The following is a 16,936-nucleotide window of genomic DNA, read 5'->3' as shown; positions in this document are numbered from 1 at the left end:
TGGGAAAAAGAGGTGCTTCTGTTGGTCTATACATTAAAAGTCAAGTGTTATATTTGTAGTCATTCAAAGATACCAAATCTAAAGTAATACATCTCTAATAGGACAGCGTAAAAAGCGATTAGTTGACTTTACTTTAAAAAGTGAGTAAACTTGTTTTTACAGTGATTAGTTGGCTCTACTTAAAAAAGTGAGTAAACAAGTTGTTTTTAGAGTAATTAGTTGACTTTATTTTAAAAATTGAGAAAACCTGTTGCTTTTAAAGCAATTAGTTGACTTTACTTTAAAAAAGTTAGTAAACCTGTTGCTTATAAAGCGATTAGTTGACTTTTAATTTAAACATTGAATAAACATGTTGCTACTTGTAAAAAGTAAAACACGTTGCTGTAAAAGCAAGTAGTGATTCCCAGTACTAGGTTGTGGCTGGATAGGCATCTGCTGTGTTAAACATATACTCAAATAGTTTGCACTTCATTCCCTTGTTGCGACTTCTGAAACAGAAACTAAGCCGAAGGAAAATGAATGAATGAACAACTGCGTTGGAAATTCAGATATGGTAATGAGCATTTGGTTTCTAAAAAACACTGTCAGTGGGTTGACCAATCACAAAAGACTGGGCTTTATCTAACCAATGAGAGGCCTTTAGATGGATGTAAAACTAATGATGAAGACATCCAAAACAAAATTAGAAATGGTTCACTTTTTATTCCATTTTGCTGTAAAATTGGAAAGAAAACACTAATATATTTATAGTGCGGTAACTATAGTGACCCCAGTAAGCACATACTTGATGGTGGCACCTTTTAAAGGGATTGTTCACACAAAAATGAACATTGTCATCATTTACTAATCCTTCACTTGTTCCAAAATGGAGTTTATTCTGTTAAACACAAAGGAAGATATTCAAACGAATGCTGGAAAAAAGCAACCATTGACTTCTACTGTATTTTTTTGTTTCTACTATGGATGTCAATGGCTGCATTTTTCCAACATTCTTCAGAATATCTAGTTTGTGTTCAACAAAAAAGTTTCGAACCACTTAAGTGTAAGATAATGGTCATTTTTGGTTAAATGCTAACGTTTTGGAAGTTTGTGAGGTAACTTCTAATGTTGTAGTCTAATGTGAAGTAACTAAAAATGTTGTTTTTTTGGGCTAGAAAACATACACTAAATAGGGTAAAAATGGGAAAATGTATTATATTTAAATGTTCACTCAGGGCAAGATTATAGAGACCTTCTAACATTTATGTTGATCCTGAAATATAGTTTTTCCTGCAGGCACAGGACATCAACATGACGTCATGTTGATGTTGTACCCCAATTTATCCTAACATCGTGGGGACGTTTGATTTTGTTTGGGAATAAAAATAAGGTTGATGTCAGAACCCAACATCAGGCCGACGTCAGTGTCCAATGTTTAACCTAAAATCAACCAAATATCAACATGAAATCATGTTACAGCTTGACGTTGTGTGGACGTTACCCCTATGACTTCTATTAGACGTTGGATTTCGGTCACTTTCCATCGCATCCTAACGTCAACCAAATATCAATGCAATTTCACGTCATTATTTGACGTCAAAACAACGTTGTCCTTAGATAGGCTAGTCATTGAATTGTGGTCACATGACATCATGACCTAAATCTAACCTAATAATAATGTCTTATGATGTTGTGTGCCTGCTGGGTTGGTTCGAAAATGTAATCTATTCCTTACCCCTAAACCCAACCATAACTATAAATTGTTCCCTAAATCAGATGGGAATAATAGTTGGATAACAATCAAGTAAAAGTGTGCAAACCTAACCGTAAACCTAAACTTAACATACACTGAATCCCTTGATTCTAATTGGCTGATTGGAATGTTGTTCCAGGATCAACATAGATACTTATCCAGGATTATGTTCTACATGGTTAAATCAGGTTGGCGTTCTAACATGAGCTTTCGATATTATGAGTAACAGCATTTATATATTTGATCACGATTATAATGTTGGTGGTTTTTGCTTCTTCTTTTTTTAATCAGGACTATGGTGAACGCCGCCTTCACAGAGATTCCCGAAGGAGCTTTTTCCCACATGCACCTGCTGCAGTTCCTGTAAGTACTAGATGAGCACAATAATCCTCCTCCGCATTCTCTTATTATGGCCTGCGTGTTGGAAAATGTGCGAAAAGTCAAGAGAACTGTCTGTCTGTGTGTGTGTGTGTGTGTGTGTCTGAGCTGTAGTGTGATGTGTATCAGTGACAGACCCTCCATTTACAGACTGCCCACACACATAACAACAACAACAACAACAGCTTTTCTGTCCTCCTCCTGCCTGCCAGAAAGACACAACAGAGAAGTTTGTTTTCACATGACAGCATGACACCGAATCAGTAAACAAATGGAATCAGACATGTCACATTAAGTTTACATCACTTTTTTTTGCAATTCAATCCTAATCTAATGACAAACTATATATTCGCTAAAGGGTCTTAGACTTCTTCTTACATATTCATCACTAGAGTAATATAATAAAATGCCAACATAGGCTCATTCTGAAAACGTAGCCCTATACACGATTCTGGAGATCGTGATTTATGTAGCCAGACGTACATATGGCTGCATTTCGTCTTTAAAATGATTGCTATGAGGTGGGATGATGCCGTTCCTTTTTGCGCTACTAGCTTACCGCTTACCTCTGTATGAACAGCTTTTGTGCTGTTACCAGTTTGTCCAGTTCGGTGGACATCGATGGACTTGAGATGCACAATGACGGGGTTCGGATCCGGTGAAGAACTGTTCCAGAAAGCGGGTCAGACAAAAACAGAACCCAAAAAAATAAAATAAACAAGTAAATGACAGGGTGAGATGCGGGTCAATCGGTGCTTTTGAAAACATTATTGGTTGGGTTTAGGGAAGAAGGAGGGTGGGGCAGTCAGTCAGGCGACAGTGGCCTCTGGTGGATTTATGTGAGACAGCAGACGCGAATGGCACTTGTGAGAGAAATTTGAGATCTTAAAAAGCGTACACATCCAACTCTGGTGGATTTGTGAAAACAAAAACTGCAAAAAACGTAGCTCCTGGGACGTAGTTCTCCAGAAATGTATATAGGGGTACGTTTTCAGAATGAGCCTGGGTTTTAAAATGCATTTACTGACACCCTACAACAGGGGTGCTCAATCCTGTTCCTGGAGAGCCACCTTCCTGCAGATTTCAGTTGCTACCTATATCAAACACACCTGCCTGTAATTATCACGTGGTGTTCAGGTCCTAATTAATTGGTTCAGGTGTGTTTGATATGGGTAGCAACTGAAATCTGCAGGAAGGTAGATCTCCAGGAACAGGATTGAGCACCCCTGCCCTACAACCTATATCTGAATATGTAAATGCAGTGTTGTTTGTGTGCATAGACACAAATCTGCTGTCAGCACAAAAATCTGTACGTCACGCTCCGTTCCGTGCTGTTATAATTAGCATATAGCAGTCAGATGCCGTGAAGCTCTGCGGTGCGATCTGATATTCGAGACCAAAAGGCAAGATGTGCTTTCAGCCACAGGATTAATTGTGGCTTCATAAATTTCAAAGGCAGTCATATTGGATTTACAAGGTGATCTTTCAAAGCAAAGCAATGCTGCATTTAAACTCATACTGAAATGTTCAATATGGCCATATATGAACATATACATGTATATTGTTGAAGTCAGAATTATTAGCCTCCTGTGTCGTTTTTATTCCACAGTATTTCAGTTTTACAGTATTTCCAATCATTTATTTTAGATAAAGACTTACTTGTTTTAATTTGGCTGGAATGAAAGCAGATCTAACATTTTTAAACGCATTTTTAGGGTAAATATATTAGTCTCAATAGTTTTTTAATTGTCTAGAGAACAAACCACTTTAAGCTGAATACTAGTGTCTTGAAAAATATCTAGTTAAATATTAGTAGTAGTAGTAGTAAAACTTTATTGTCCTTGACAGGAGATTTGTTTTGGGCATCGCCATATTGCTGCAGACACTCACTAAAACAAGCAATAAAAAACAGTAGAAAATACAACAATTACAAAATTTATGGTGCCAATTAAGATATGCTCTTATTAAGTAAACCCACTGACACGGGTACAAAGGATTTCTTATAACGGTTTAACCTACACTTTGGGACTCTATATCTTCTACCAGAGGGAAGCAGTTCGTACTGGGGAAACAAAAATCCTTGGATCCTTTACAATCCTATCCACCTGATTGAGGACACAGTTCTCATATAAAACTTGAGGATTAAAGTATTCGTTGTGCCCGACAATTTTCCATGCTGTCTTTAAGAGATGCATCAGTTTAGATTTACACTGAACAGATAGGTTGCCAAACCACACTGTAATGCCATACCTGACAATGCTTTCAAGAACTGCTTTATAAAACAGCATCATGAGCTTCTTGTTGACTCCAAAAAGACGCAACCTCCGTAAAAAATACAATCTCTGGTGTAAACGAGAACAAACCCAATCAATGTGTGTTTTCCATGTGAAAGAACTGTCGATATGAATGCCCAAGTACTTATAGGTATCTGACTGAGTAATAGGATCATCATGTACAACCACTTGACGATGGTCACCTATGCACTTTGGGTCAAATACCATCTCTTCTGTTTTGTTAGAATTTATTTTTAGCTTATTTCTATCACACCAATCAATGAATTGTGCTGTCATCATGGCAAAGATAAAATCAACGAGTTATTAGTAGGGCTGTAACAATATTGTAAATACCGTCATACCGCAATAGTAATTTTTTTCAATATTACCGTAGGCGCATGACTCAATAAAACTTTATTTCTGAGTAAAGTTTGCTTAGTCGAATGAAGTGAACGGGAGGTAGCGGGAACTACAATTCCTATCAGCCTAGGCGTGGCCATCATCCTTTGCGGTCTGTTGTCACTACAGATCCAGTAATGTGGAAATGGAGTGTGCTGCTAGTAGCGAGAAAGAAAAAGAGCTGGAAATGATCGAACCTAAAGCGGGTTTTAAATCGGATGTGTGGAAGCATTTCGGTTTCTTTTTAAAAGGATACGAAAAAGTAGAAAAGGTGACAGACAAAGAAAAAAACAGTATGCAGGCACTGCCAGACTGTGGTGAAATATAAGTGGGGGAATACGACTAATAACAGTGATGGGGACTGCAGAACACAGCACACTTGTTAGATTGATGCAGACATTGACTTGTACCGCAAAGAGACCTCTATCTCACTCATGGCTTGTCCTCTCAAGTGGTGGAAAGACGATGCACAACGTTACCCACTGCTGTCAACCTTGGCTAAATCATATCTCTCTGTCCCAGAAACCTCAGTCCCAAATGAGAGGGTTTTTTTCTGTTGCAGGGGACATGCCCAGAGATCCCAGCTTTCACCAGATTATAGTTATATGATAATTTTCCTTAAAAAACCCATCTCTATCTAAGTGAGTGAGTGATTAAATGTTGAATGTGATGAGTTTTCAACAATACTAAATTGAAACTTAATTTTTTTTTATGGTTTAATAGTTTTTCAAGAGTTCACACTTAGATAATGCTTGACTATTTAAGCTAGTTTGGCATGCTGTCCCGGGAGAGAACCCTGAGCTCAGTGATTGATGAGCCCAAGGCTCCCGCCTGGTCAATAAGCATTTGGAGGGATATGAGATCAGGTAGTTCTCGATAGCTTCCCAAAATAGATCACGAGTTGTGCTAGTTTGTTGTAAGTGCTTGTGACTTTAACTTTTGTTGCATAGTTTTTGAGTGTTGGAGGAAACCGGAGTACCCGGGGAAAACCCACACGAACACGGGGAGAACATGCAAACTCCGCACAGAGAGTTTCGGTTGGCTCAGCTAGTGTTGAACCAATGACCTCCTTGTTGTGGGGCAACAATGCTAGCCACCGAGCCACCGTGTCGCCCAAACTGAGGAGGAGGGAGAAGGGATGGATGGGGGGGGGGTTTCCAAAACGAAGATAAAGATTGAAGTTTAGGCTGGATATTTATATTGAATTTAGAGTGATCCGATTGGCTAGCTAGTGATTAGGATAGGGATCAGCTGTAGTCAATCCTACCAAGTGCTCCTCTCGAAATTAGTTTGAGAAACTTCACTTTGTTATTAAAATTAAAAAATGTAAGTTCCTGTTTCGAAACTTTCAGATAGATGGCTGATTTGTATGTCATTGATATGTTCAGTGCTAAGGTAAATAAACACTTTTGACACTTTTTTGAGTCTTTTCATTAGTTTTGTTTTTCCTGTAAATTATTCAATAAATACCGTACCGTGCCATTCATACCGAGGTATTACCGTACCGTGAAATTCTGATACCGTTACATCCCTAGTTATTAGCAATGAATGAGTTACCTAAACTATTATGATTAGAAACGTGTTGGGAAAGTCTTTCCAATAAACAGAAATTGGAGGAAAAATATACAGGGGGCTAATAATTCAGGAGGGCTAAACACTGATTCTGCAACTGTATTATCTCCCTTTTCATTCTCCACAGGCTGTTGAACTCAAACACTTTCTCTGTGATCTCTGATGATGCCTTTTCTGGTCTTGGACACCTGCAGTATTTGTAAGTACATTTTCTGGATGGAGGAATGAATGGAGAGAGAGATGGTCTAATCCAGTGTTTCTCAAACTGTGGTACGTGTACCACTAGTGGTACGCAGGCTTCCTTCTAGTGGTACGCGGAGGAATGAAATATGTCTTTTACATGCTTCACACATTTCCAAGTTTACCAAAAATGATGTATATAATATGCCATATATGACATATAGCCTATATTTCTGAGGTAATCTGCCATGATCTTTCTAACTGTGCAGTTGTAGCTGCTTTACTGGGCCTACTACGCTACTGTATTTCAATACTACTCGTTTTGGTGGTACTTGGAGAGACAAATTTTTTCTAAGGTGGTATTTGATGAAAAAAGTTTGAGAACCACTGCTCTAATCGATGGCTGACCTGAAAGACAGATGAGTGGGTCGGTGAATTGATGATCTGTCCAACAGATGGACGTATTATTTGTCTTAGAATGTCTTCTGCTGCATATTAAGGGAGATTTATTGAGTTACGCTAAGGCCCTGTCAACACACATGTGCTTTTTAAAAACCGTAGCCTTTTCTGCGCAGTTTGGCTGTTTGTCCACAAGCAAACGCAGTATCAACTGACTTAAAATGAATGTTTTTGAAAACCTCTAATTATTTTTTCAGACTTCTGGGGTCCGTTCTTCGTACGTGGATTACTCAATTAGCTGGATTTGGATATTGATATCGTTCTTCAAAGCTGATCCGAGAGTTGTTGTCATAGCAACAGTTCTGCTAGGTCAAACCTGATCAGGAGCAGGTTCAATTCATATAAAGAGGATTAGATCGGCTTAGTTCAAGCAAAGATAATACAGAAAGTATGTTCCCAATTCTGATATTTTCTTACAGTAGTAGTTATACACACTTGGGAAAATGGTACATATTTTTAAACTATATATATATATATATAAAGTTATAGTCATTAATAAAATAAATTAAGTTGTACATATTAATAAAACGTATGCAATCTGCACCCTCGAAATGAAAGTACAAAGACTGCCACCTGGTGGTGCAAAGAGAAAACTTATTGATATGAACTTTTTAGATCGCTTTAGTACAAACTGTGTATAATAGAAATGCACAATATGTGACTGTTTTTTTCTAAAGCAATAATACATTTATGCAGTCATAAACATATTTTAATAGTTAATATGCCAGTGATTTGATGCTTCACAAAAGTTGCAGACGCCTTTACCAATATGAAAACGCTTTTTTTTAAAACAACCAGTTATTCTTTACACCGATTAAAAAACGGCTACTATAATAAAGAAAATATTTTCTAAATGTGGAACTAAATACACTGATATGCACTGAAATACATGATGAATACTCTTGACACATGAAAGTGTAAAGCCTGCAGCTCACAACAAATGTGGAAGGTTATTGCGTGTCATATTTATCAAGCCGTTTACTGCTAATTTGATGTAATTTTGCTCACATGGATAATTGAATATTAATCAGATGATGTCATTACGCTGCTGTGCCGTCAGCCAATCGTTGCATTGCTGATCATGATTTCGAGGATCGATAGATCTGTCCTTCACAACACACGCAGCGATCTCAGATCAGTTTATCCAGACATTCTAATCTGATTCGCGAACTCGTTTGAAGAACCAAATTAGCGAGAGATCTGTTATCGAGATGAAAAGATCCGGGATCTGCCAAATAATCTTAGATCATTTAAGCGAGGTACGAAGAACGGACCCCAGGACCGTTTCGTTCTTCAAAGCTGATCCGAGAGTTGTTGTCATAGCAACAGTTCTGGTAGATCAAACTTGCTCGGCAGCAGGTTCAATTCATGTAAACAGGATTAGATCGGCTCAGTTCATGCAAAGAAAATACTGAAAGTATGTACCAAATGCTGATATTTTCTTACAGTAGTAGTTATATACACTTGGGAAAATAGTAACTATTTTTAACTATATATATAAAGTTATAGTTATTAACAAAAAAAAATAAAGTTATACATATTAATAAAACGTATGCAATCTGCACCCCTGAAATGAAAGTACAAAGACTGCCACCTGGTGGTGCAAAGAGAAAACTTATTGGAATGAACTTTTTAGATCGCTTTAGAACAATTTGTGTATAATAGAAATGCACAATATGTGACTGTTTTTAACAGCAATAATATGCAGTCATAAACATGTGTTGACAGTTAATATGCCGGTGATTTGATGCTTCACAAAAGTTGCAGACACCTTTACCAATATCAAAATGCTTTGTAAACATTCAGTTATTCTTTACACCGATTAAAAAAACGGCTACTATAATAAAGAAAATCTTTTCTAAATGTTGAACTAAATACACTGATATGCACTGCAATACATGATGAATACTCTTGACAGATGACAGTGTAAAGCCTGCAGCTCACAACAAATGTGGAAGGTTATTGCGTGTCATATTTAACAAACCTTATGCTAATTTGATGTAATTTAGCTCACATGGATAATTGAATATTAATCAGATGATGTCATTACGTTGATGCGCCGTCAGCCAATCGTTGCATTGCTGATCATGATTTCGAGGATCGATAAATCTGTCGTTCACAACACACGCAGCGATCTCAGATCAGTTTATCCAGACATTCTAATCTGATTCGCGAACTTGTTTGAAGAACCAAATTAGCGAGAGATCAGTTATCAAGATGAACAGATCCAGCATCTGCCAAATCATCTTAGATCATTTAAGCGAGGTATGAAGAACGGACCCCCTGATAGGCTACAATGGCTGTGTTTTAACAACGCGTCACACAGAAAAGCAATCTTTTCTAGGGCCAGACAGAATCTGCAGAGATTTTTGCGGAAAATTTTGTAAAAAATCTGTGGATTTATGTGGAATGATTTTAGGAGCATCATAACTAAAAACTTAATATATTAAATATATATATATATATATATATATATATGTATATATATATATATATATATATATATGTATATATATATATATATATATATATATATATATTTTTTTTTTTTTTTTTTTTTTACTTTTATTTATTGTTTACAATGTAAATCCAATTAGATCCACTTATTTGGTAAACATAGCACATCTCATAACAGATCTACTAAAAGACAGAAAAGATTACTTTACAAACTGTATTGTAAATAAATCATATAAACATTTTTATGACAATATTATTATATCACAACACTCTTAATTAAAAACTTAATAAATATAAACAGGGCTCAACAATAAGGACTGCCCGGTGGCCCAGGGCCAGCGTGAGAGACACTTGGGACAGTAGACCGGATCATTACTGGCCCGATTGGGACAGTGCTGCCTTGTCACTAACATTTAATTTGTCTGTGACTATTTGTCAATTGCGTGCATTTTAAGTTTGTGCTTTTAAACCTTTAAATGCTACCTTCTCTGTAATGTCGTAAACAACATATTGCTTTCCGATTCGTCTTATCTGATTGATTTGACCATGCTATTTTTTTTTTGTAACCTGGTAACAACCAGTACAGCGTAGAAACAGCAACATGGCGGCAACATCAAATTAAAAGGCTAAACGAAAATGTCTGTCTCTAACGTGTTGGAAGTAGACATTTACGTAGAAACAACAACACAAAATATAAATAAAGTGATGTTATGCATAGTTTGCCGTCATTTTGACAAGTCAGCCACCTTTTGTTAAATAATTTTTAACTGCAATAAAATGCCTCCACATTTTCCATACTGCTCTTTTTGTTTGCATAACACTTATATTTACAATCGTTTTTTAAGTATTGAAATTCTAGATTTACAGACTTTATTTTTGACACATTATTTAAAATATGTCGTTTAAAAATAGCTATTAACTTCCCTTTTTTTTTGGTGGGGGCAGTGAAAATTTTGGCAGGGCAAGGAAAAATCTAAACCACTAGCCTGATTGGACCAGTAGAAAAAATCCTTAGCGTTGAACCCTGATAAATGTACACACATTTACATAAGTAAATAAATAGACTAAAAATCTGTGGATTTCTGAGCGTGCAGATTCCGTGTGGGCCTGTAACCAGGGGGAGTGACTCTGACAACAGAGGTGTGGATCCACGTGCAGGTTTATTAGAATTGTCAGGCAAGCAGTGGTCAATACTGGAGCAAACAGATGTATGAGGGTAATATAGAGTCAAAGTCAAAATAGGGATGGCTGACACGTGAAACTGACATTTCAACAGTGTCGAGATCCCGAAGCGCAAGTGTTTCGAAACACTGCACACTGCAGCCAATATTATATTATATATATATATATATATATATATATATATATATATATATATATATATATATATATATATATATATATATATAGATATCGAATAGACTTGACTGAATCAGTCTCTGATCATCATGCAGGTTTTGTGTTTTCTGTGGCTCCTCCTTAAGATTCAGCGAGCGTTGTCTTCCAGACGAAAGCGCTGGCAGCTCGTCGACTGCAGAAAGAGAGTGAATGAGATAAAAGAGAGCGAGGGGAAGGCCTTGCAATTTGCAGAAAGCTTTTAGCATTAATGAAAACGCCCACAACCTCATTAAGCTAAGAGCTTTAACGCGGCCAATGCGGCAGGCTTCATTTTCCTGAACACTGAGACTCAAGAATCCATCAGGGAAACGGCTGCGTCCCTTCACATTCTCACAGTTTATTACAGTACATAGAGAAAATGCCGTTTGATTGATATCCCTGGCCCAATCTGTTCATCTTTTCATCTTAAATGGCACAAATCTCCTAAATCTTTGTCTGGAAGTGTTTCATTTTGTGGCTGTCTGACTAATGAGTTGTTGGTTGAATTCATTTACATGCTTTAAATGGTTAATTTAACTCCCATGTTCTTTTCTCGCTCTGCTTCCTCACAGATTTATCGAGAACAACGACATCCAGGCGCTGTCAAAGCACACATTCAGAGGACTCAAGTCACTGACACACCTGTACGTATTTCTTATTCTTAGGCAGGATTATCAGTCTGTGCATTCATTTTCCACATGAGAGGCCAAACAAAATCCTCCAGATATAATTTGCAATAGAACAATACGTAAATTCACTTTCTGACCCCCCGATATCCCACCCCAACCCCCCACCCCCCACCCCCAGTGTTGCTAGGAGTCTATGCCAATTTACAAATAACATTACAATCAAGACCAAAAAACTAGCATCTGCAGCGCGAGAATGAGAGATCAGCCTCCTCATTATCTCATTTATGCCATTGCGTTCAAAATGGCATAAATGTTTTCAAAGTGCACTGCGAAGGGAGCGCAATTGTGAATATGAAGATCGCTAAAACTGAACTGTAAAAAAAAATACTTGGAATGCAAAATACACCTAGGAAAGATGACTTGAATGCTTTTTTTTTAATCCTTTTAAGTTTAAATGTTGGAACATTTGAATGAATAGGGCATAGGGGGGATAACTGTAAATAGAACACAACCAGAAACTATGCTTCTAACTACAGCTCGAGAGGTGTAGTTGCAGGCGAACAAGTTTGACACAGTTTACGATTGTTCATCAAACGGCAAATCAACAAACTAAGTTTGTAACGACGCAACTTGGAACCTTAGTTAGCTAACGAGGGTTTTGATAATATCCTCATAATCACTTTCGCTCTCGTGGATAGGGAAACCTTGTACGCACAGACATCCATTAGCCTATAAATAATTAATTTAGTTTGTTAAGCGCAAAAATTGGTTTGAAAACTATTTCTAATTTCCAGCAAACGAATAAATGCGCCACATTGCGCCGGGTGTATGATAGGGCCATAGAAGATTCAGGTTGTAGAACATAACACTACCTGACAAAAGTCTTGTTGCCTAAGTTTTAGGATCCACTAAGAATAACTTGACTTCTAGTTGATCATTTGGTATCATAAGTGGCTAACATGAAAGGTAAAGGCCTCTAGATTACACTTATTTGACCACATCAAAATATGATCATGTCTTGATTTTTAATGATTTAATGAAGACAGTAAGCTCTGACTTTGCTTAGACAAAAGTCTCATCACTGAACAGAAATAATGTCCAGTATAGAATATAAAGTCCTGCTGCAGTGGAGACAGAATGAATATTGTGTCTGACTCCATCATGAGCTTGGAGGACTGCATCCATACATCTCTGACATGACTCAAATCACTGATTAATAAAGTCATCTGGAATGGCAAAGAAAGCGTTCATGCAGAACTCCCAGAGTTCATCAAGATTCTTTGGATTCATCTTTAATAATGTTCATGTCTGGTGACTGGGCTGGCCAATCCTGGAGCACCTTGACCTTTACTTTCAGGAGCTTTGATGTGGAGGCTGAAGTATGAGGAGCGCTATCCTGCTGGAGAATTGTTCCTCTCCTGTGGTTTGTAATGTAATGGGCAGCACAAATGTCTTGATACCTCAGGCTGTTGATGTTGCCATCCACTCTGCAGATCTCTCGCACGCCCCCACACTGAATGTAACCCCAAACCATGATTTTTCCTTCACCAAGCTTGACTGATATCTGAGAATCTCTGCTCCATCCGGGTTCCAGTAGGTCTTCTGCGGTATTTGTGATGATTGGGAATTAATTTAAAATACCCGACCTTCTGACACTTTTCCAAATGATCAACTAGAAGTCAAGTTATTATTTGCAACTTACAACTGAGATTGACGACAAGACTTTTGTCAGGAAGTGATTATAGGCTGTTGGCTACTGGAAGCCATTGATCTCCATTGATTAATTTTATTAACATCTACGGATGTCAGTGTCTACCAAATTCCAGCATGCTTCAAAATATCTTCTTTTGGGTTGGACAGAAAAAGAAGCTCATAAGGTTTGTAAAGAGAGAGTAAATAGTTAATAAATGTTGATTTTGACTTAACTATCCCTTTATTTTATTGTATTTTCTCTTTAGAAATAAATTAATTATTGTAAGAAGTGGAGTGTTTGCTTGTGTGCCCCTGTCCCGCTAAATGTCTGTTCTCATCCCTGCTTTAAACTATGAGATTAGATTTGTTTTTCATTGTTGAGGCTTTTCCCAGAGATGGGTTGCAGCTGGAAGGGCATCCGCTGCGTAAAAACTTGCAGGATTAGTTGGCGGTTCATTCCGCTGTGGCGACCCCGGATTAATAAAGGGACTAAGCCGACAAGAAAATGAATGAATGAATGAATGAATTGTTGAGGCTCTCTAGTGGACAATAGTAGCATTACAGCTTCAGGGTGTCTGAGAATACACAATAACAAATGATTTAGGAGGACTTTAAACAGTAGGTTTAACAATATACAAAAAAATGATGGAATAACTTTGCATGGTAAACAAGTATTAATAATAAATTCAGTACAAATGCAGTTGTGGAACAGGGGTGATCATGGAAGCCCCAAGAGTTTTGATCATTTGCACACTCATATTATGTTTCTCTCTGATTTTCTTTTCTCCATGTCAGGTCCCTGTCCAATAACAACCTGCAGGTTCTTCCCAGAGAGCTCTTCAAGCACCTAGACATCCTTACAGACCTGTATGTACCATAGATACACATAACAAATGCCCTGTGAGCGACTGAAGATAATTCCATCTCTATTTATACTGTGTGTAAAAGATAGTAAGCATTACACTGTCAACAATATCATTACACTGTCAAAAAGAAATTAGGGAAACATATACAGGGTGGTTAATAGCTCTGTCTTCAACTGGATGAGTTTTGAATTAGGGTGAATTCAGGTCAGTTGATTTGAGTTCACTCCTATTACGTTGTGGGTTTTGTTATCTGTCGGTTTGCTCTTTGCAGAGACCTGCGCGGGAACTCGTTTCGTTGTGACTGCAAGATCAAATGGCTGGTTGACTGGATGGAGAAAACCAACACGTCTGTTCCGCCCATTTACTGCGCCAGTCCGTTTGAGTTCCAGGGCCGACGCATCCATGAGCTCACACCGCGAGACTTCAACTGCATCAGCGCAGGTCACACCACTCACAACAATGTTTTTTTCCCAGATTCACGTCTACACATGCAACATTTCAACGGTAACACTTTACAAGAAGGTTGTATCGGTTCAGTGTTTCTCAACCACGTACCTCCCGAGGACCCCCCGCACTGCATGTTTTGGTTTGTCACACCTATTACAGGTCTTTCAGTCTCTGCTGATAAGCTGATGATCAGCTGTGTTTTGTTAAGGAGACAGGGAAAATGTGCAGTGCTGGTGGTCCCCCAGGAACGTGGTTGAGAAACACTGTATTAGTGCATAAATGCACTTACTAACATGAACTATGAACAATACATTTATTACATGATGAATTGAAAAACACCACATATAACCTATTTAGTTGAAAATAAGTAACAGGTGAAAGGTTGGACTGAGACACAATTTCAGTCTGGAAATCTCATATTGGGTGGCACGGTGGCTCAGTGGTTAGCACTGTCACCTCACAGCAAGAAGTCACGGCTAGGCCAGTTGGCATTTCTGTGTGGAGTTTGCATGTTCTCCCCATGTTGGGTGTCCTTCGGGTGCTCTGGTTTCCCCCACAGTCCAAACACTATGTTGCTAAAATAGCTCAATTGGCCGTAGTGTATGAGTGTGTGTGTGTGTGTGTGAATGCGAGAGGTCCTTGGTTCAAATTCTGGATAAGCCCCCATATTTGTCACGACATGGCTCAAAGGCCATGACAAATTAAAGGGAAGACATACACAGGATGGTTTGGTGCAGTAAAATATTTGTTTAAACATTAATAAATAAACCGGTGCTCAACTGAGGCTAGCAAAAATCAAACATTCACCAAAGCTAGAAAGAAACAAAACAAAATAAACAGGAGCAAAAGCATGGCTCTCCACTAGCCAACACTGCTGGTGTTTTATAGAGGGGGAAACCAGGTGTTCCCAATTCCGTAGATGAGTCTCTGTCCTTCCCACTTCGGCCGACCAGTGGGTGGGACTAAGAAACTCATCACACACACCCCCTAAAAGAAAGACCGTAGGCTGTGTCTGAAACCGCAAACTTCCATACTATATAGTACGCTATAATCAGAATGTGAGCCGAGTAGGATGTCTGAATTCATAGAATTCGAAAATAAGTATGTGAGAAGTACGTGGATGCTGCGCTATCCCATGATGCCCCGCGAGCAAATTCATGTATGGGAGTGATGCGACACAATTGACGCAGGTAGCTCACGTGACCATGACAAAATGCCAGAAGTAGTACATCCGAATTCCATTCATACTTTTCACATTCATACTGTATAGAACGCACTTTTCTAACAGCTGAGTAGTATGTTTAAATTTAAATGCAGTACCTACTGAGTAGTAGACACAGCTAGTCTTTAAAAAGTGCTTAAAACTTCCGAATTTCGTAGAGGACCTTAAAGATTTGAATCTTTAGGATCCCCGTCATCCTGATCCCCACTCAGCAACACTGACGTTGGTAACAGCTCTGTATTGATGGACAAATCGGCAAGCAAAACAGGTTTAACACAAGCATCAACCCGGTGCTCTTGATTTAGGCCCTGTTTACACTAATGCGTTTTCGTTTTAAAATGCATAAGTTTTGCTACGGTTACGCCATCCGTCCACACTACGCCGGAGTTTTCGAGCGCCGAAAACGGAGCGTTTTGAAAACGCTGGAGAGGCCGTTTTCGTTCTAAAACGCAGCTGCTTCATGTCAGTGTGGATGGGGGAAAACGGAGACATCTGAAAACGGAGGCGGGGCTTTTTTTTTCAATATTAAGTAGCTTAACGTTACGCACAGTTCAGTCTCGCATACTCTCCCTGTAAGTTCAGACTTCGAAAGTTTGATATGGAAAACAAACCCTTGAGGACATGTCCGGTAAATCTTCAAAGGGAACAGTGTACTTTATAACATTATTCTCATCATCCTGGCTACGTTGTTTCACTTTCTCAACAATGAAATGAAAACATGATTTAAGGAACTGCCTATTTTCATTTTGATATTAACAACTTAACAGACAGCAGAAATGCGGAGGCGTCATGCTGCATCTTCACTGAATGGCATATTTTTAATAAAACAGCCTATATAACATCACTGCCTCCTTTCATTTTCATTGAAAATACGAAACGTATCTTCTGCTTTGCTGAATGTCTGTTTTAATAATCAATAATAGCCATTATGAAAGTATAACGCACAATAAGTCTATACATTATGGCAAATAAAGGCAAGCGATCAGTCAATATACAGAATGTAAGTTATGTGGTTACATTAATTATCTTTGCGCCCAGCCAAAACACGTTACCTGTGAACAAGTAATCGATTCAAAAGACCAAAGTCGGGGAATCTGAAGTCGTTAGATATAGACAACAAGATTAATTAAATATCACATTTAGCAAATATAGTGAGATTAGATCCAGCGGCAGATGCTTGATGAGCAGTCAGACCAGCACAGCTCTCATCATGGTAGAAATGCTGCAGTGCTTGCCCGAGAGTGTGTGTGTGT

At 38.2% G+C, this 16,936-nt stretch overlaps 1 protein-coding gene across 6 annotated transcripts in view; it reads left to right on the top strand.

The window, feature by feature from the left end:
• lgi3 (leucine-rich repeat LGI family, member 3) overlaps positions 1 to 16,936 on the top strand; it is a 36,182-nt gene that overhangs the window by 11,420 nt on the left and 7,826 nt on the right. For all 6 annotated transcript variants that reach the window (XM_087263860.1, XM_087263858.1, XM_087263857.1 and 3 more), the window contains 5 exon segments: positions 2,024 to 2,095; positions 6,482 to 6,553; positions 11,400 to 11,471; positions 13,944 to 14,015; positions 14,286 to 14,455. In XM_087263860.1, coding sequence (XP_087119986.1) covers positions 2,024 to 2,095; positions 6,482 to 6,553; positions 11,400 to 11,471; positions 13,944 to 14,015; positions 14,286 to 14,455 — 458 coding nt within the window.

The sequence above is a fragment of the Danio rerio genome, chromosome 8, assembly GCF_052040795.2.
Source record: "Danio rerio strain M-AB ecotype USA chromosome 8, GRCz13ab, whole genome shotgun sequence".
In the NCBI taxonomy this organism is placed as follows: domain Eukaryota; kingdom Metazoa; phylum Chordata; class Actinopteri; order Cypriniformes; family Danionidae; genus Danio; species Danio rerio.
Note: the sequence above shows the minus strand (reverse complement) of the source record. Positions and strands in the feature narration are given on the sequence as shown.